Source organism: Thamnophis elegans, chromosome 3 (genome assembly GCF_009769535.1).
Source record: "Thamnophis elegans isolate rThaEle1 chromosome 3, rThaEle1.pri, whole genome shotgun sequence".
In the NCBI taxonomy this organism is placed as follows: Eukaryota; Metazoa; Chordata; class Lepidosauria; order Squamata; family Colubridae; genus Thamnophis; species Thamnophis elegans.
In genome coordinates, this window is record NC_045543.1 from 150,588,815 (window position 1) to 150,608,744 (window position 19,930).

The 19,930-nt window shown below is 45.6% G+C and overlaps 1 protein-coding gene across 1 annotated transcript in view; it reads right to left on the bottom strand.

Moving 5' to 3' along the window:
• Positions 1-17,375: 17,375 nt before the first annotated feature.
• CD72 (CD72 molecule) overlaps positions 17,376-19,930 on the bottom strand; it is a 10,657-nt gene continuing 8,102 nt past the window's right edge. Inside the window, exons 7-8 of the mRNA XM_032214076.1 lie at positions 19,494-19,617; positions 17,376-17,637 (exon numbers count right to left, since the gene is read on the bottom strand). Coding sequence (XP_032069967.1) covers positions 19,503-19,617 — 115 coding nt within the window. The 3' untranslated portion in view covers positions 17,376-17,637; positions 19,494-19,502. The remainder of the gene's footprint in view (positions 17,638-19,493; positions 19,618-19,930) is intronic.

The window sequence follows — 19,930 nt, forward strand, 5'->3', positions numbered from 1 at the left end:
CAGGGAATAATGGAGGGAAATGGATCCAAGGAGAAATTCAACCTGGAATTAAGGAGGAATTTCCTGACAGTGAGACCAGCAATCAACCCATGGAACAGAAGTTGCCTTCGGAAGTTGTGGGAGCTTCATCCCTGGAGGCTTTCAAGAAGAGACTGGACTGCCCTTGGTCAGGAATGGTGGAGGGCCGTTGTTCTGCCCCGGGCAATGAGGTTCTGCTCGGGCAGCCAGTTAACTCCACACTTAGGAATATCTTTCAGATCATGTTTATTATCAGGCATCCTTAATAGCAAAACTTACAGTTCAGTGTTAAGATTCTTCTGACTTTCCATGATCTGTCCCATCACGTAGTGTAAAAAGATGATGATTTTATCCCCATGCTGAGTGGAGATGTAGAACGCTACTATTCCGGTTCACAAAGGCAATTGAACAGTCCGGCTGTAAACTTTGCATGTGGGCAAGATGCCCCGGTGGCCAATCGTAAACAGAGATGTGATCATATGTCATGGAACTACGTTTCCCATAAGGCAGTTTCTGCCTGCATTTCCCATGAGGTAGTTTCTTAAAGGAGACAGTTCTTAATTCCTACACTAGCTATAACACTGCTGGAGCAGCACAGCCGTGATGGTTAACCTTTTTGCTGAAACTGGAGCTTGCATATGTACATGCACAGGTGCCCTTGCGCACGCCGGAGCACTAGAAAAAAGCAGCCAGCTGGTGCACATGTGTGTACCAGACAGCTGCTCTTCTGGGTTCCGTTGCCAACCATCTGGTCTTGGCACATGCATGCGATGGAACCCAGCTGGCTGATGCACATGTGCGCCAGACAGCTGGTTGGTGTGAATGCATGCCACAGAACCCAGAAGGGCAGCTGGCGACGGTGCATGTCCCATAGAGAGGGCTCTGTGTGCCACCTGGTACAAGTGCCATAGGTTCGCCACCATGGGTGGAGGGTTGGACTAGATGACCTACAAGGTCCCTTCCAACTCTGTTTATCTGCATCCATCTGTATCTAACCAGTCTCCACCATCAGTGCAGAATCCAACCTTGATGGCCTGAAGAGGTACATCCTACAGAGGCCGTGGCTGCCAGCGGGGGGGGGGGGGGGGCAAAGGACCTTCCTCCTTCCCCCGCTGGGAAGGTCTGGAGGAGCCTGGAGCCAAGGAGGCGGCTGACAAGAGGCCCTTTGGGAAGAGGAACCATCTGCCTGCAAGGCCCTTCCACAAAGCAAGGCAGCTACCTGGAGCATTTGCACAACCACAAGCATCTGTTGTGGGTCCCCAGGAGCACGGATTGGGGGGGGCAAGTCTGGGTGGCCTTTGGGAGACTCCCCTGGTATGCTGCGTTTCTCTCAAGCCCAGCTGGAAGAGAGTGGCCTGTTCCCGGCTCTGCTGCTGATTCATTCAGCCCCCCTCTTCCTCCTCCGCTCCCCTTCACCCAACCCCCCCATTTCCCAGACCCCCTGGTGTTCTTGGCAGAGGGCAGAAGCATCGTAATTTGAGGGGAGGCTCCTTGGGATGTCTAAAAAACCTTGCTTTGACTCTGACGGGGCAGGGAAGGGCCTCCCGACCGTCACGGCTTGTACAGCAGCACAGAAGACGAAGGGAGGGGCCATCCCTCGGGCGCATCTCAGGCGGGGCCCTTCCTCCTACGCTCGGTTGGCGATGTTGGGAGCCCCTGAGATGAAAGAAGCTGCGGGCCCTGCCAACGGCCTCACTCTGTGTATGTGGTTGCGAAAGAAGTCCAAAGAAGGCCAGGAAATCCCGGACCCAGAACAAGGAGAGCTGGAGATGCTTTGGTGAAAGGAGGGAGAACAGTCAGCAAGAATCTATGTTGCAAAGCAAGGCTGCCAGCGGAAGCGGGGGAGAACCAGGAGGCCTGGCGGGGGCCCATCTTGGGCTGTTTTTATTAAAGGCCTGGATCAGGAGGAGACTGACGGGCCCCACTTCAAATTTGCCAATGATCCAAAAGAGGGAGGGATGGTCAAACAAGGCTCCAGTTTGCCTTCTGCCTTCACAACCTCGCGTGGTAGGGCTGTGGGCCGCAGGGAAGGGAGTAGGGGAGGCAGGCTGGGATGGTGGAAAGCAGAGGCGGGGCAGGGCGTGAGCGGCAACTGGGGGACCAGTTCAGGGGCGGCGCCAGCCAGCAGTCCCTACCGGTTCGGCGGCCCAGGCCCAATGTCTATCGGTTCTCCTAAGCCGGTCCAAACCTGTAGAATTTCACCCCTGGTCTTGTAGCCAGGCTTTCCACTCATAAAGTGGCTCTCTTTCCCGGCTCTTTGGGGGTGGGGGGCATCTAATAAGGGGGAAAAAAATCCCAGCTCCATTTGCACATTTTTAACAGCTTTGTTTCTATGGTTAGGAAGGAGAGAGAGACAGTCACAGTAATAACCTCAAAGGTCCACGATTAGCCATTGAACTGAGTGGGTGTCCCCAATATCCTGTGGACAGGAGGGTCTCTGGGTGATGCTCCTCTCTGGCCAAGAAGAGGTAGAACAGGGTTTCTCAACCTTGGCAATTTGAAGATGTCCGGACTTCAACTCCCAGAATTCCCCAGCCAGCGAATACCTCACTTTCATTATACAACGTATATTCAATTACAATTAATATTTTTTCCTATAAACCTAATTCCCTTACATTCTTGATTGTCTGTTTAATAACAATATATCTTTATATAATCACATATCCCGATATGAAAAAGATTTACCAATCATTTATATTTGTATATCACTACTTTCAATTATGCATAATTCCGCCAATCATCCATCAAGTATGCTTACGTTCATTATTGTCCTTGTACATCATACATTCAAACAAAAATGTTATTCCTTCATTTTTCAACAAGGTATTCTAAATAGCCACTTCATATATATACCAATTTTTCATTACTTCCTTATTAAAATTATTTATCAAGATGTCTTTATAATGTATACTTAGAGTTATACATTATATCACCAATCCTCTATCAAGTATACATAAATTAATTGTTATCCTTATCCATTTTAAAACAAAAAGTTCTAAAGTATTCAATTCATATATGTATCAGCCTTTCATTGCATCTTTGTTAATCTTTTTCACAACATAATTATATTAACTCCTTTAGTTAAAACATAAGTAAAACATTTTTCATTTCCAGTTTTTTTTTCCCCCAGCCACTGATAAAACAAGTCCCATATCTTATAAAATTGCTCGTCTTCTTGTTCTCTAATTTCAAATGTCAATTTACTCATTAAAGCACACTCCATTAATTTTCGAATAACTTCTGTTTTGGTATTGTTTCAGTTTTCCAGGGTTTTTGCAAATACGATTCTGGCTGCTGTTAAAACGTTTACAGTCAAATATTTTAATTGGGGACAGCTCCGGAACAGAAGAGAAGCATGAGAGAAAGTGTGTCGATTTGGTGAAAATTTTTTCTTCATTATTTGAGAGAACACCCCGAAAGATTAAAAGTAAGTTAATTTTGAAGACTGAAAGAAGATAAGCGGCGAGATTAAGCCAGAGTCAAACTGAGTGTTTTTTTCTTCCTTTTTAATGTGGGAATTTTTGCTGGATTTCTATAAACGCTTTCTACTTTTTAAACTGGACTGTTTTTTCCCTTCTTTTTTTAAGATACTGGCATAAATAATTTTTTATTGACTAAGACTTCTTCCCCTCTACCTTTTTTCTTTTTAATGTTTTATTGCTTTCTTTCTTTTTTTGAATTTCTTTGTCCTCTTTTTGAGTTTGGGGAAAGGGAGTGAAAATGCCAAAAAAATAAGTAACACTGCCACCCAGAGGCTTGGAATCATTGTTTTCTTTTTCTTGCATGAATGTTCAGAGAAAAGTTAAGGACTGTTGTTACACTTCAAAGTATTTGAGCCAGTTTATAGTGGGGTGAGCACTGAAGATTGTTTACACAGGTGCTCTCCTGGGAGATACTATCAGTGAATGAAGGCTGGGCTGAAAGGGAAACTTACAGCTCTAAGAAAGAAGATTGTTGTGACCTTGAAAAAAAAGAGAACTGATAACTTTGTTTGGAATTTAGCAGAGGAGCCTTGGCAGTGACAGTACTTTCTTTTTCCATTTATTTTTTTTATTTTCCCATTTCATTACTTTCCCTTAAACTTAGTTATTTTTAGCTGGCTGGAGGCTTTTGACAACAGAAGCCTAGCATTGTTTCTCCCCGCTTCTCTCTATTTTTCTTAAAGAAAGTGTTTTTTTCCCTTTTCCTTTCTTTTTATGGATGCATAAATAGACATAATTTTCCTTTTTTCCCCTTTTTTATTTTTTACTTTGTCATCACACGATACGGAATCGGATTAAGGGCACACAAGAGCCTAAAGATTTTTTTCTTTTTCTTTTTTTTTCTGTTTTTCTCTCTATTTCTTTTTTACCCTTCTTTTAGGGTTACTTTGGATTATAATTATATAATCCATTATATAAGCGGATTAAGGTATAGAAGAACCTGAAGATCTTGTACTTCTCAGCCAATAAAGCTTATTATCTCATTGGAAATGAGCAAAAAGATAACAGCCGCCGGCTCTTCAATACCAACTTCTTGGGGCTCTGAGAACACCGCCAAAATTCCAGCCGCAGGACAGTCCAACTGGACTTAAACCATCCCGAAGAGATGGTGATAGGAAGGGGCATATCCTATCGATCCCAGAGACACCCGCAAAGTCTCTGGCGACCCAGGAATAGCCCTTCTGCCAGCAGCTAGGAAGCAGCCATTAAGGCTGTTGAAATGGTTGACAGCTTCAGAAGTGAATGTGCAGGAGAGAGCGTGTCGTCCTTGGTGAGATTTCTACTTTTATTTTTTGCTGATTTATGAGAACATCCTAAATGAAGAGAACTAATTTCAAATAAATGACTGGAGAGAAAGTAAGCAGCGAATATAAAGCTAGTCAACGTGAAAGTTCCCCCCCCCCCGCCTTTTTTCCATCAGAAGCTTGACTGGACTTTCTAGCTAGCGCTGTGTTAAATGGGCTGGCTTTTCTTTTCTGTTTCTTTTTGTCTTTTATCTTTTGGACTGTTTGATAACTAAGTTTTATTGGTTAAGAGCTCTTTTAATATTTTAAGTGCATTCGCACTATTTCTTTTTCCACATTCGGCTTTTCATTTTTTTCTAACAAAGCAGAGAATGTAATACAGAGAGGGAAAGTTTTGGATAAGCAACATTGCCACCTAGAGGCTTTGAAATTTTGTTGCTATTTTTTCTGTGAATGAATGTTTTGAGGAAGGTTCCTCTCCAAGGTTACTAGCTCAGTCAGGACTGATAGGAGAGGAATTATTTATACATTATTTATGCTTACTCTGAAATCCTCAGTCCTTGAAATTCTGCCTGGAGAGAATAGATAATAACTGCAAGCTAGAGCCACCAGAGCAATAAATCCTATGTATAAAACATAAACATGGAAGAGAAGAAAATGATTTCAATTAATATAAATGGACTACATTCAGCAAATAAAAGAAAGAAAACATTTCACAAATTAGGGAAACTAAAATTGGATATAATTTGTCTACAAGAAATGCATATTCAAAAGCAACATGAACATTTATTAAGGCAACAAAAGCTGGGGAAAATATTCACTTCATTGGCAACTTGTAAGAAAAGAGGAGTGATCCTTTATATCAAAGATACAATCCCACTGGAACAAATCTATACAGATGACGATGGAAGAATCTTGATGGTGGAAATTATGGACAATAATAAGTAAGTGCTACTAATAGCAATCTACGGGCCTAACGATAAACAAGATGAATTTTACAGAAAACTACACAGGAAAATAATAGATTTGGATTACTCAAATATTTGCATGATGGGAGACTTCAATGGAATTGTAGATAAGAACATGGACTATAACTCACAAAAACCAAAAAAGTTAAATAGAAAGATACTCCCTAAATCCTTTTTTAAAATGATCGATGAGACAGATTTAAAAGGTGTTGGAGAGAGAGAAACCCTACTAAAAAACAATATACTTTTTACTCAAACAGACTTTTATCTTATTCCAGAATCGATGTGGGTAGTGACTGAACTGGCCTACAATATACAGGAAATTGAGATTAAAATTAAAAAGGAAGAATACAAGCTACAAGCATTCGCAGATGACTTGGTCTTTCATCCTAGAGGATCCATTAGAAGCAGCACCTAAATTGATAGAAAGAATAGAAGAATATGGGAAAGTAGCAGGATTGAAAATAAATAAAGACAAAACGAAGATCTTGACAAAGAATATGTCAACAAGACAAAAAGAAGAGTTGGCGGAAACCTCGGAGATGCAAGCCACGAGCAAGGTTAAATATTTGGGGATATATTTAACAGCAAGATGCAGCGCTCTTAAAGACAACAACTGTAATAAACTCAAAACAACAGATCGCGATGGATCTGAACAAATGGGAAAATCTACAACTTTCGATGATAGGGAGAATATCTACAATTAAAATGAACATTCTACCTAGAATTTTATATCTGTTCCAGACGATTCCAATTAGACTAGGGAAGGAATTTTTCGATGACTTAAATAAAATAGTGTTGAAGTACATATGGCAGGGGAGGAAAGCAAGAATAAAACTAAAATTGTTACAAGATGCAAGAACAAGAGGAGGATTGGGCCTCGCCAGTTGGGAACCATATCACCAGGCAACAAGTTTGATGTGGGTTAAAGAATGGATAACATTAAGGAATACCAGATTATTGATCCTTGAAGGACATGATCTATTGTTGGGATGGCATGCCTTTTTATGGTACAAGGGAACTAAAACACGGGGGTATTTTAGAAGACATTACCTACGGGAGGACTTGCTACTAAATTGGGAGAAGATTAAAAGACAAACTGCACCTAAATTGATAGAAAAAATAGAGGAATATGGAAAAGAAGCAGGTTTGGAAAAAAAAAGACAAAATGAAGATTTTGACAAAGAACATGCTAGCAAGACAAAAGGAAGTATTGGCGGAAGCCTTGAAGATTCCGGTCACGAACAAGGTTAAATATTCGGGGATATATTTGACAGCAAGATGTAGTACACTTAAAGAGAACAATTATTATAAACTTAAACAACAAATTACGACCTGGCCAAATGGGAAAACTTACAACTCTCGCTAATAGGGAGAATATCAACAATCAAGATGAATATACTACCCGGGATTTCATATTTGTTCCAGACAATTCCAATTAGATTAGGGAAAGATTTATTTGAAGACCTTAACAAAATAGTATTGAAGTACATTTGGCAGGGAAAGAAAGCAAGAATAAAACTTAAACTGTTACAAGATGCTAGAATAAGAGGAGGATTTGGCCTACCTAAATGGGAGTTCTATTACCAGGCAACAAGCTTGATGTGGGTTAAGGAATGGATAATGTTAAGAAACCCAAGATTATTGACATTAGAAGGTCATGATTTGTTGTTGGGTTGGCACGCTTAAAACTAAGAACTAAAACTAAAACCTAAAAGAGCCGAGGTGGCGCAGTGGTTAAATGCAGTACTGCAGGCCACTTCAGCTGACTGTTATCTGCAGTTCAGCAGTTCTAATCTCACCGGCTCAAGGTTGACTCAGCCTTCCATCCTTCCGAGGTGGGTGAAATGAGGGTCTGGTAGCCCCTTTTATTGAGATAGGACAAAGGCAGGAGGAGCAATCAGCATGTGATTTAAGACAGCCTGTCAAACTACAATTGCTAATCTACTGTTCAGGGAAGTTCTGTCTATATATGGTCAAATCCTGGGCGTCGTTGGGTAAGGCACATCTAGAGTGAACTATCAGGATGTTATGTTGTACTATCAGGATGTTATGTTATGGACTATCAGGATGTTATGGAGTTTTTTTTTTTTAATAAATTATTTTTATTTTTTGTTACACAGACAACAATGGGAAAGGGAGAGGATGGAGAGAAAAAAAGGGGGGGGGAGGGAAACCCATCTTCACATACAATATGTCGTTTAATCACAGGTGCATCCCTACTAAGTTTATACATCCCGTATCTCTCTATTGTATATTTAATAAGCACCACAATAAGCTAGGGTTTAAAAAACAACAAAATAAAACAAGGGAGAGAGAAAAAAAAAGGGTGGGGGGAGGGGGGGAGGCCAAAAAGGACAAAAAAAGGTCCAAGAAGGAAAGGGGGGGGGGGAAACCATCATCCCATGCAGCATGTCGTTTGATTACGGTTGTTTTAACATCTACATCTTCAAATAATGTTTACCATCTCAGCTATTTCCTCTAATGTAACTAAAGGTCTCATTTTCCTTCTACCATATATATTCAGTTAACATTAGCATTGTTTTCCCCCAGGGAATATACTTCTATCCATTGTTAATCTTGCATTTCATACCTTCAAACAGAAATCTTATTCCTTCATTGTTCAACAAGGCATCGCTGCCTATATATACCAGTTTTCATTTGTTCCCCTACTAGAATTGCCTTATCAGCAGCGAAATATCATTATAATAAATTCTTAACCTTATACATTATATCACCAGACCTTATATTAGTACTTCCTTATATCATTGTTGAATTATTTCACAGCATAATTATATCATCATTTACTTTTTCCAATTAAGACATAAGTGTATCATTTTTCATTTCCAAAATTTTGTTTTTTTTTCCCTTAGCCATTGATAAAACAAGTCCCATATCTTATAAAATTGTTCATCCTCTTGCTCTCTAATTTCAAATGTCAATTTACTCATTTCGGCACAGTCCATTATTTTTCGAATGATTTCTTCCTCTTTTGGTATTGTTTCATTTTTCCAGTTTTTTGCAAATACAATTCTGGCTGCTGTTAACACATTTACAATCAAATATTTTAAGTCTTTGTTGTAGGTTTCTGGTAAAATTCCCAGTAAAAAGACCTCTGGTTTAAAGTCTATTTGTTTGTGTATCATTTTCTCCAACCACATGTGGATTTTAGTCCAGTATCTTTTGGCTTCAGTGCAAGTCCACCACATGTGGTAGTATGAGCCAGGTATCTGGTGACATTTCCAACACTTTTCTGATTTATTCTTGAACATTCTTGCGATTCTGGTCGGGGGTAGATGCCACCTGTAAAACATCTTATACAAGTTTTCTCTATATGCAGTAGACATTGTCATTTTGTAATTTTGAGACCACAATTTCTGCCAATTCTCTAAATCAATCCCATACTTAAAATTTTCCCCCCAAGCAATCATAGTTTCTTTAACTTGTTCTTCATGCAATTTAAACTCCAATAAATATCTATATAGTTTTTTAATTATTTTTTCATCGGTACCTGTTAGAATTTTGTCTAGCTCAGTCATTTTATTATAGAGACCTTTAGTTTTTCTATCTTCATTATATCTAGATTGTATCTGTACATATGAATACCAGTTCATTTCCATCCCTTCTTGCTTCAACTCTTGACTAGATTTGAGCTCACCCTCTGTATTCAATAATTCTATATATCTAACTGTTTGTTCCTTTTTATGTATTATCGGATACGAGAATGCTTCAATTGTTGATGTCCAGACTGGAATTTTTAAATAATGTAATTTTTTAATCTTTTCCCAATTTAACAACAACGCCTCCCTTATATAATGTCTTCTAAAATAACCATGTGGTTTAGTTCCCTTATACCATAAGAAAGCATGCCATCCCAACAGCAAATCGTGACCTTCTACGTTCAATAATCTAGAGTTTTTTAATGATATCCACTCCTTAATCCACATCAGGTTTGCTGCCTGATAGTATAGCTCCCAATCGGGTAAACCAAAACCTCCTCTTGATCTAACATCTTGTAGTAATTTAAGCTTTATTCTAGCTTTTTTCCCTTGCCAAATAAATTTCAAAACTATTTTATTTAAGTCTAGAAAAAAATCCTTACCCAGTCTAATTGGGATTGTCTGAAACAGATATAGAATTCTAGGTAGAATGTTCATTTTAATTGTGGAAATTCTTCCCATCATTGATAAATGCAAGTTTTCCCATTTCTCCAAATCGATTGCTATTTGTCGTTTTAATCTGGTATAATTATCCTCTTTAAGAGTGCTACATCTAGGTGATAAATGTATCCCCAAATATTTAATCTTACTTGTGTTTTGAATCTGCAACATTTCTGACAACTGATCCTTTTGTGTAGCTGGGATATTCTTTGTCATGATCTTTGTTTTATCTTTGTTTATTTTCCTTCCGAGGTGGGTGAAATGAGGACCCAGATTGTTGTTGGGGGCGATATGCTGACTCTGTAAACCGCTTAGAAAGGGCTGAAAGCCCTATGAAGCGGTATATAAGTCTAACTGTTATTGCTATAAAACACGGGTATTTCGGAAGGCATTACATACGGGAGGCCCTGTTATTAAACTGGGAGAAGATTAAAAGGCAGCATTATTTAAAAATTCCAGTCTGGTTATCAACTATCGAAGCCTTTTCATACGCAATAATATACAAAAAGGAACAAACATTTAGATATGGTGAACTATTGAATGCAGAGAGTGAGCTTAAATCTATGCAAGAACTGGAAAAGGAAGGTATAAAGATGAACTGGTTTTCTTATGTGCAAATACATTCTAGATTTGATAAAGATCTTAAAATGGAAGGTTTCTTTTGCATCTTGGAGCGAAGGGAGTGGACGCGACAAGAGGTGTAGCAAAGCAGTAACCTTTATTCAAAGCATAGTAACTACGATTCAACATGGCGTGGTTCGCGCCAAACATTTATACCCCCTAGTTTGAACAATGAGCCAATAGGGCGTCGAGTAGCTCAACCAATCGAAGAGAGGATTAAACCGGCTCCGCCCAAGAACCAATCAGAAAGGGAGACCTTACTTCCCGCGCTAGTATTCAACACCCCTCCCCCCCTAGTCAAGGTACCCTTAAGAAGGGCAAACATAGTCTTGTAGATAGGTGGGGCGGTGGCGCTCTCGTCCCGACCTTCGTAATTCCCCAGTGATTTTCGTCGGGGGGGAAACCGCCGGCGGAGGCATGTCCGTAGCGGGGCGGTGCGTCTGCGGTGCGGCCCCAAGAGATGGTGCTGGCCCGGGGCCCCGTGCCCAGTGTCCATTTGTCCTAGGTGGCGTCTCCATGGCAACAAAAGTGTCCGACAGTGGCCCCCTGCAATCTGGTTGGAATGTAGATTCAGAGTCTCGATGAGGGCTTCGCGGGAAGGAATAACCGGATGAGGCACGTCTGTCCGAGAAGTCGGCTTGTCCCCCGTTCCCCGAATGGAGACTGTCCGTTGGGGAAAAGGTCATCAAGGGTAGCTCACGCTGAGAACGAGTGTCCGAGGAGCTCGTGCCGTCTGCTTCCGCGGGGAGGCGTCGCCTTAACTGGTCCAGGTGGCGCCTCCATTGTGTTCCGTCGGCCAGACCGGCCCTAAAGGAGCAGGGGCCAGTCAGAGCTGTGATGGTCGCGGGAACCCACCGTGGATCCCCAGAAAAGGAACGGGCCCATACGGGATCCCCTAACTTAAACGTATGGGAAGGGAGGGCCCCTAGGTTGCTCGGCAGATCCCCTGCGTAAAGTGGATGTAGCCTATCTAGGGGGGTTCGCAATCTCCTTCCCATCAAGAGCTCCGCAGGAGTTTTATTAGTCGTTGGGCAGGGCGTAGAGTGCTGACTCAGGAGATACGCCGCCACTCTTTCCTGCCAGTCGCCCTGGTCCATGCGGCCCAAGGCTTCTTTGGCTGAGCGAACTGCACGCTCCGCCCGGCCGTTACTAGCTGGATGATAAGGGGCTGTGGCTGCGTGTCTGATTCCTTGTTCGGCCAGGAATTCTTGGAACGTGGTGGAGGTAAACTGGGGCCCATTATCTGAGACTATCACATCCGGTAGCCCATGTGTGGCGAACATCTTACGAAGGGCCCTCACTGTACTCTCTGCTGTAGTGGAGGTCATGGTTACCAGCTCCACCCACTTTGAGTAAGCATCAACGACTATCATAAAAGTTCGGCCATGGAAAGGGCCAGCGAAGTCAATGTGTAAACGGGACCATGGGCCTCTAGGAATTTCCCACTCCCGGGGGGCGGCTGTGGGAGGATTCGGCCTAGAGTTTTGACATATCCTGCATCGACCTACATAATCTGCAATTTCCGAATCTAGCAAGGGCCACCACACATAGCTGCGGGCTAAAGCTTTCATTCGCGCTATGCCGGGATGGTTTTTATGAAGTGCAGGCAGGATTCGTGCCCGCAGGGCTGTGGGGATCACTACCCTATCCCCCCAGACAAGACAACCCCCATGAAGGGCAAGTTCGGCTTGTCGTGCTTTAAACGGTCGAAATCCTTCCGCTACCTTTTCCGCGGGCCAACCCCTCAAAACCCATGAAGCTACTTGGGATAAGACCGGGTCAGCCTTTGTACAAGCTGCGACATCCGCAGCAGAGACGGGGAGGTCAGATTCAGCAATGGACAAAATAGAAAGAGAAGGCACGTGGGCTGTGTCCGTCTGTGGCAAGGGGCAACGGCTCAGGGCGTCTGCGTGCCCTAGCTGCTTACCCGGACGGTATAACAGCGTATACGAATATGCCGTTAAAAACTCAGTCCAGCGTGTCATGCGGGGAGACAAAATGGGGGGAGTTGGCTTGTCGCCTGCTAGTAGCCCCAGGAGCGGCTTGTGATCCGTGACAAGGGTGAAATTCCTACCATAAAGGTAGTCATGGAATCGCTTAATGCCGGACACTGCAGCCAGAGCTTCTTTATCGATTTGGCTGTAGTTCCGCTCCGTTGAAGAAAGTGTCCGGGAGTAGAACGCTATGGGGGCCTCTGAGCCATTCGGGAGAGCATGGCTCAGAACCGCCCCTATACCATAGGGAGAGGCGTCGCATGTCAAGACTAGGGGCATCTTATCGCTGTATTGAATCAGGACTGCCGACGAAGTTAAAATGTCTTTTATAGCCGCGAATGCGTGCGCTTCACGGCTACCCCATTTCCAGGCCGCTGACCGGTCAAGCAGTCGATGTAACGGTTCAGCTAACGAGGCCTTGTGGGGAATAAAAGGGGCATAAAAATTTAACAGCCCCAGGAACGCCTGCAATTCCGACCTAGAGGTGGGTGCAGGTGCGTTTTTAATGGCAGCAACTTTGGAGGGAGTGGGGTGAATGCCTTGTGCATCGATGAGAAATCCCAAAAATTCTACTTGGGGAACAGCAATTTCGCATTTGCTGCGCTTTAGTTTCAGTCCTGCCTCCCTAAAACGTGTAAGAACCTCCCGCAGTATTTTCAGGAGTTCCGAGTGGCTGGGGGCTGCGACCAGGACGTCGTCAAAGTAGGGAACGACGCCGGGGAGCCCGTGGAGCAGCCGCTCCATAAGGCTCTGAAAAATCCCTGGGGCAACCGAAACGCCGAATTGGAGACGGCGGCAACGGAAGGCCCCGCGGTGGGTGACGATGGTCTGGGCTGTAGCCGCGTCATCGTCTACGGGGAGCTGCTGGTAGGCCTGTGCCATATCTAGCTTGGCGAAAATACGGCCTTGCCCTAAGGAGTGGAGTAGATGTTGCACTACGGGAACGGGATATGGATTTGCCTGCAGGGCCAAATTAATGGTCGACTTATAGTCGGCACATATCCTCACCGATCCATCAGGTTTGACCGGAAGTACTATGGGAGTTTCCCAACGGGCATGATCTACGGGCTCGATTACCCCCTGCTCTATAAGCTTATCAAGTTCAGCATCTACCTTTGCTCTCAATGCGAGGGGGACCCTGCGTGCCTTCAGCCTAATGGGCGCGACCTGGGGATCGAGGCAAAGGGAAATGGGGGTGCCCTTATAACAGCCCAATCTCCCATCGAACACATCTGCAAACTCGTCTAACACACTATCTACGGTGCGGGGAACTACCCTGTGCACCCCTTCTATAGTGAGACCCAAAGCGGGGAACCAATCCAACCCAAGGAGAGCGGGCAGGTCATTCCTAACAATTAAAACTGGAAGTTTTCCTTTAAAATCTCCGTATTCCACCCGGATGTGGAATATTCCTGCCGTGGGAATCCCATTTCCCTGGTAATCTAGAAGGGAAACCCCAGCGGGGCGCAATTTACTCTGGGGAACCCTGGGGCAAAGGCGGGAAAACAAAGCCCAAGATAGAAGGGAACGGGAAGACCCAGAGTCCACCTCCATTCGGCAAGGCTGACCTTCGAGACGGACGACGGTACTAATTTTACGATGGCCGGCGGGAACGTTAGAAGCCTGATAGACCACGCAGTCGGCGCTAGAGGGCTGATAGGTTGAATGGCAGTCCTCAGCTCGCCTCGCAGAACGTGGTTGTTGGCGGCCTTTCGGTGGCTGGCGCTGGTCGCTGGGCTGCATAAACGAGGGAGCTGGCACAAGAGCCCGGCAGACCCTGGCGAGGTGTCCTTCTCCTCGGCAACGGCGGCAGACGGCAGAACGAAACGGGCAGGATGCGCGGCTATGGCGACCGCCGCATCCGCGGCAAGGAGCGTTTGATGCTGGCTGAGCAGGCGTCGGTGGTTGCTGGTGTGGCCTCCGCTTTAGTTGAGTCCTCATTTGTCCGACGGTTTCCTCCTCCTCATCTTCCGAAGGAGAGGGGTCGTCGACGAGGTTCGTCTGGGTGGAAGGCACTGCAGCAGTTTGCGCGGGGGTTTTCAGCTGGAGACGTTCGATGTCGGCCGTGGATTGTTCGGAGAGCTCTGCTGCTCGTGCGGTCTCCACGGCTTGCAGCAAGGTAATTTTGTGGTTCCGGAGCATACGGCTGCGCAATTGCACGTCGCGGACCCCGCACACAAACTGCTCCACGAGGTTCTCCTCCAGGTCTGCAAAATCGCACTGAGCGGCCACTGTGCGCAAAGCCTCTAGAAACTGGCTGATGGATTCGTTGGGCTTCTGCACTCGGCGGCGAAAGGTAAAACGACGTGCGATCAGAGAAGGTGAGGGGGCGTAATGATCCCTCAGCCTGGACATCAGCTCGTCCCACCCAAGTTTGTAGGCTGGCCTCGGGGCGGCCAGAGCTCTCGCAGAGGCAAACATGGAAGGCTCACAGCAGGACAAGAAAAAGCTGCATTTCTCCTCGTCAGTCTGTGCCTGGTTCTTCGATGCAATTAGATAACATTCAAACCGCTCCATGAAACCGTCCCATGATTCTCCGGCAGATCCAAAAGGCGCAAAAGGAGGAAGCGATGATGCCATTGTGGTATGAAGCCAGAGAGGGAAAAAGACGGCAAGAAAAAAAAACCCTTACGTTCGCTGCCGGAATTCTCCACCTAAGGAGCGAATTCGTGTTGCTTCAAACGCGGTGGCAAGCTGGCTTGTTCTCCTCCATGGTCGCGGGGATCTCATCCCATCCTCGTCGCCAGTTTTGCATCTTGGAGCGAAGGGAGTGGACGCGACAAGAGGTGTAGCAAAGCAGTAACCTTTATTCAAAGCATAGTAACTACGATTCAACATGGCGTGGTTCGCGCCAAACATTTATACCCCCTAGTTTGAACAATGAGCCAATAGGGCGTCGAGTAGCTCAACCAATCGAAGAGAGGATTAAACCGGCTCCGCCCAAGAACCAATCAGAAAGGGAGACCTTACTTCCCGCGCTAGTATTCAACAGTTTCCATGATAAAATGACTGATAGCTTAAATTTTTACAGGTACTGATGAAAAGGTGATTAAAAAACTAAATGGATACTTATTCGAGGTTAAGCTAGAAAAAGAACAATGATTGTTTGGGGGGAAAATTTTGGACACGGGATTGACTTAGACAAAATGACAATGTCAACAGCATATAAAGAAAATTTGTATAAGATGTTTTACAGGTGGCACTTACCCCCAACGAGAATAGCAAGAATGTTCAAGAATAAATTAGAAAAGTGTTGGAAATGTCATCAGATACCGGGTTCATATTACCATATGTGGTGGACGTGCACAGAAGCTAAAAGATATTGTGGACTAAAATCCACACATGGTTAGTAAAACCAGAGATTTTTTTTATTGGGAATTTTACCGGAAACATACAGTAGAGAATTGAAATATCTGATTGTAAATGTGTTAACAGCGGCTACAATTGTATTTGCTGAAAATTGGAAAAATGAGAAAATACCAACGCAGGAGGAAGTTATTCAGAAAATAATGGAATGTACTGAAATAAGTAAATTGATATTTGAAATTAGAGAACAAGATAAACAATATTACAAGATATGGGATTTATTTTATCAGTGGTTAGAATAAAAAAAATGGAAATGAGGCACTAGAGAATTTTGTAGAACAAGAATTATAGAATGATACAGAATACAATATAAAGATATATTATTATTGGATAGATTTAAGATGATGTAATGAATTGTTATAATATAAATGAATCCAATATCTAGAACAGTGTTTCTCAACCTTGGCAACTTGAAGATGTCCGGACTTCAATTCCCAGAATTCCCCAGCCAGCATTTGCTGGCTGGGGTATTCTGGGAGTTGAAGTCTGGACATCTTCAAATTGCCAAGGTTGAGAAACACTGATCTAGAATATCTCGTTTAAAATGAAGGAATAATAGTTATAGTCAAATAAGTGATGTACAATAATAATAATGTATTCATATCTGATTGATAATATGTGATTTCATATAAATTGTGAGGACGATGGAAAGGATGCACAAAAATGCTGTAACCAATTGACACACTAATTGTAATTGAAGATGGTTTTATGTTTTATTTCTTGTTTGTCTATGTCTGTCTGAAAATAAAAACTTTTTATAAAAATAAAAATAATAAAAACTTCCTGACAAGGGTTCAGTCATGGGGGGGGGGGCAGGAGGAGTTTGGATCACAGCAGCTGTTCAGAAAATCTTATAGGCTGGATTTGGGGAGGGGGGGGGACACTGGCTGGGAGAAGCTGCAGTAAAGCCGTGGGCCCTGGTGGGGAAGGTACCCCCCTCCCTGCACCTCTGACCACAGACCGGTTGAGGGATGGCCTGGGGGAGACCCCACTGCGAAGTACCCATGGTTCGCCTCATGAGGCCAATGTTGAGAAAAGACACGGACACGAGCTTTCTCAGGATGAGGCGACCCAGATTGGGGTCTGGTAGCCCCTTTTATTGAGATAGGACAAAGGCAGGAGGAGCAATCAGCATGTGATTTAAGACAGCCTGTCAAACTACAATTGCTAATCTACTGTTCAGGGAAGTTCTGTCTATATATGGTCAAATCCTGGGCGTCGTTGGGTAAGGCACATCTAGAGTGAACTATCAGGATGTTATGTTATGAACTATCAGGATGTTATGGAGTTTGTTTCCTGTGGTTCAGCGTGGCTGCGCATGCCCTGTTATGCACTGGGTCATGGGTGACCGCCACACCTACACAAGGAATTATGTGACAACATCCCACCTGGGTGGTCAGGCCTTTTCTGCACCCCAGAAGGGGAAGGGGAGCACCTGCTTTCCTTTCAAGCAAGGGCCAGGCCCACCGCTCTGGATCCTGCCAGGTGGAGATGTCAAGGCCTGGGGGGGGGGGGGGGGAGGTCGCAAGGGGGTCTCCTGAGGGGGCTTGTCTGGCCAAGAGTTCAAATGCCATCGCTATGGGCAGCTCCCCCTGTACTACTCCTTCCTGGGAATTTGGGGAGAGGTTTCATTTGGAGAGACTGTAGCTCCTGTTGAAGTCCCGGTGCCGGAGCCCCGGATGTGGGGAGGAGGTGCAGGGAGAACCGGGGAGCCTGGGGGGTCCGGCAAGCTGGCAGTGAGCCAAAGGCGAGGAAGCCGCAGAAAGGAAACAGCCCACTTCACCCTGCAAGGAAAATGATCATGGTTATAAACGACAGAGGCTTCGGCTGCCTGTGGCAGAACCGGTGGGGGCTGCCGCCACTGCCTGGGAGGGGGAGGGGCTCACGGAGGGGAGGGGTCTGTCAGTTGCCTTCACCCTTGACCCACCAGAGAAGGCGGTTCAGGCAATTCCCTCTCATTAAGCACAAAGCCATCCATCCATCCTGGGAACACACACAGACACACACACACGCACCCACACCATTGCAGAAGTTGTCCTCAACTTACAACCGTCCACTTAATGACCACTCCAAGTTAAAACGGTGCTTACAAGCAGTCCTCGCACTTATGACGGTCACAGAATTGACACAGTCGCGTGACCAAAGTTCAGGCGCCTGGCAATCAACCCAGAGTTACAAAATCCGCAGCATCCCGGGGGTCACATGATCCACACCTACGACCTCCCCAGCCAGCTTCCGACAAGCAGAGCCAATGGGGAAGCTGGATCCGCTTAACAAACCATAGTGATTCGCTTAACAGCCACGGCAAAACAGTTATAACATTGGGTGCGGCTCCCTCAAAAACCATTTCACGAAGCAACGAAAGTTCCTGTCCCAATTGTGGTCATAAGTTGAGGACTAGCTGTAGGCAAGAAGTTCCCAAGAGCTAGGAACTCTTGGGGAAAGGGACTGAAAAGAGACTGGCTGGACAGAATTCTCTGGGAGGTGGGGGGGAGAGGGGGAGGGTGCAGCCTGGGCCACACACCCCCTGAGAAAAAGGACATGAGGCGGGTGGGCAATCCAGCCAATGGGAAGAAAAGCCTTGGGGCTCTTTCATTTGAGAGGGGAAAAAAGGGGTGTGTGGGGGGGGCATATCCTTTTCTCTCCCCCCAGGGCCAGGATCAGGGTGGCTGGGAGGGGCGTTGGGCAGAGCAGGGAAGCCCTTCCTCCCAGATGGAAGTGGGGAGGGGGGATTCCCTGCTCCCTGAGGGGGTGATGATGGCTCGTCTCTGTTTATCCAACTGGTACGGTTGCCCGTCTGCCAGGAGACGCCATCCGAGGGCACAGCAGCCAAGCATCCGAGGAAGCAGCTGACACAGCCTGGCCCCCTCTTAGCACCCACGGAGGCCCTTTCAGCTGCCAGGGGCAGAAACCAGCCTGGGCTCATCAGGACTTGTCCTGGACCCGGCGTGCAACCGTGCCAGGGGCCAGCCAGCTTTAAACTTCACGCTTTAGGATCGGTGTCTCCCAGATCAATTTATTAACAGGGATTCTTAGTAGCAAACTTACAGTTCAACATTCAGATACACCCAACCTTGATCTGTCCATTGCTCCATCTCCATTCCTCCGATGAAGCGGAGGTGAGGATACACGCATTGTTCTCAATTAACACAGAAAACTCTTCAATGAGCGTCTGGTAGTTTCAGTTTCGGTTTCAGTTTCATAAAATTTGTATGCCGCCCAATCCCATTGGGACTAAGGTTAATAAGTACTTCGTTGCCCAGTCGGGGAAGACAGATGTGGTCACATGTTATGGAACTACATTTCCCACAAGGCAGTTCTGCCTACATTTCCCATGAGGTATTTTCTTAAAGGAGACAGTTCTTAATTCTTACATCAGCTATGTACTGTTGAGTCAGCATGGGGCTCCTCTCTGCCCTTCGGAGCTCAGCAAGAACGGGATGAGGGGAGGGGACCAGGCTCACAACAGATTCACAACAGCATTGGAAAACAAGGATGCCCATCACTCTGCAACTCCAGACAACGCCCCCACCCCCATCCCTGCTCTGCTAAAGGGAGAAGAATTGGGGAATAAAGTGGGGGGGGGAGCCGACCCTCCTAAGCACAGCAAGCCAACCTGAGGACGGGGGAGGGGGCTCACCTGTGCCCTTCATGGCCGAGGGCTGGCAGGCTGCTCGCAGATAAATTTCTTCCCTTCAGTACAGGAACAAAGGTTCAAAGCTCCCTCATGCAGTTCCACGCAGCCTTGTTTATAACGTGATCCCCTACGGTTTTGGAGAAGGGGAGCAAGGAGAGAAGGCTGCTCCAGGCCTCTGGCATGAGTCCCGGGGGTGCAGAAGCTGCCCTTGCCCCTCCTTCAGCGCCACCCCACCCATACCAGGGACACGCCTGGCCCAGGCTGCAGAAAGACTCCGGGCACCAAAGGGGGGGAAAGGCCGGGCAGAGGCCGGGGGCTGCTGTGCCCCCCAAGGCAGCTCCAGGGCCAGGTTGCATCCTGCCCCCAAACAAGGAGTGGTGATTTCATGCTGCACTTTGGGGGACCGGAAGGCTGCCCTGGGGGGTCACTGTCCACAGCCA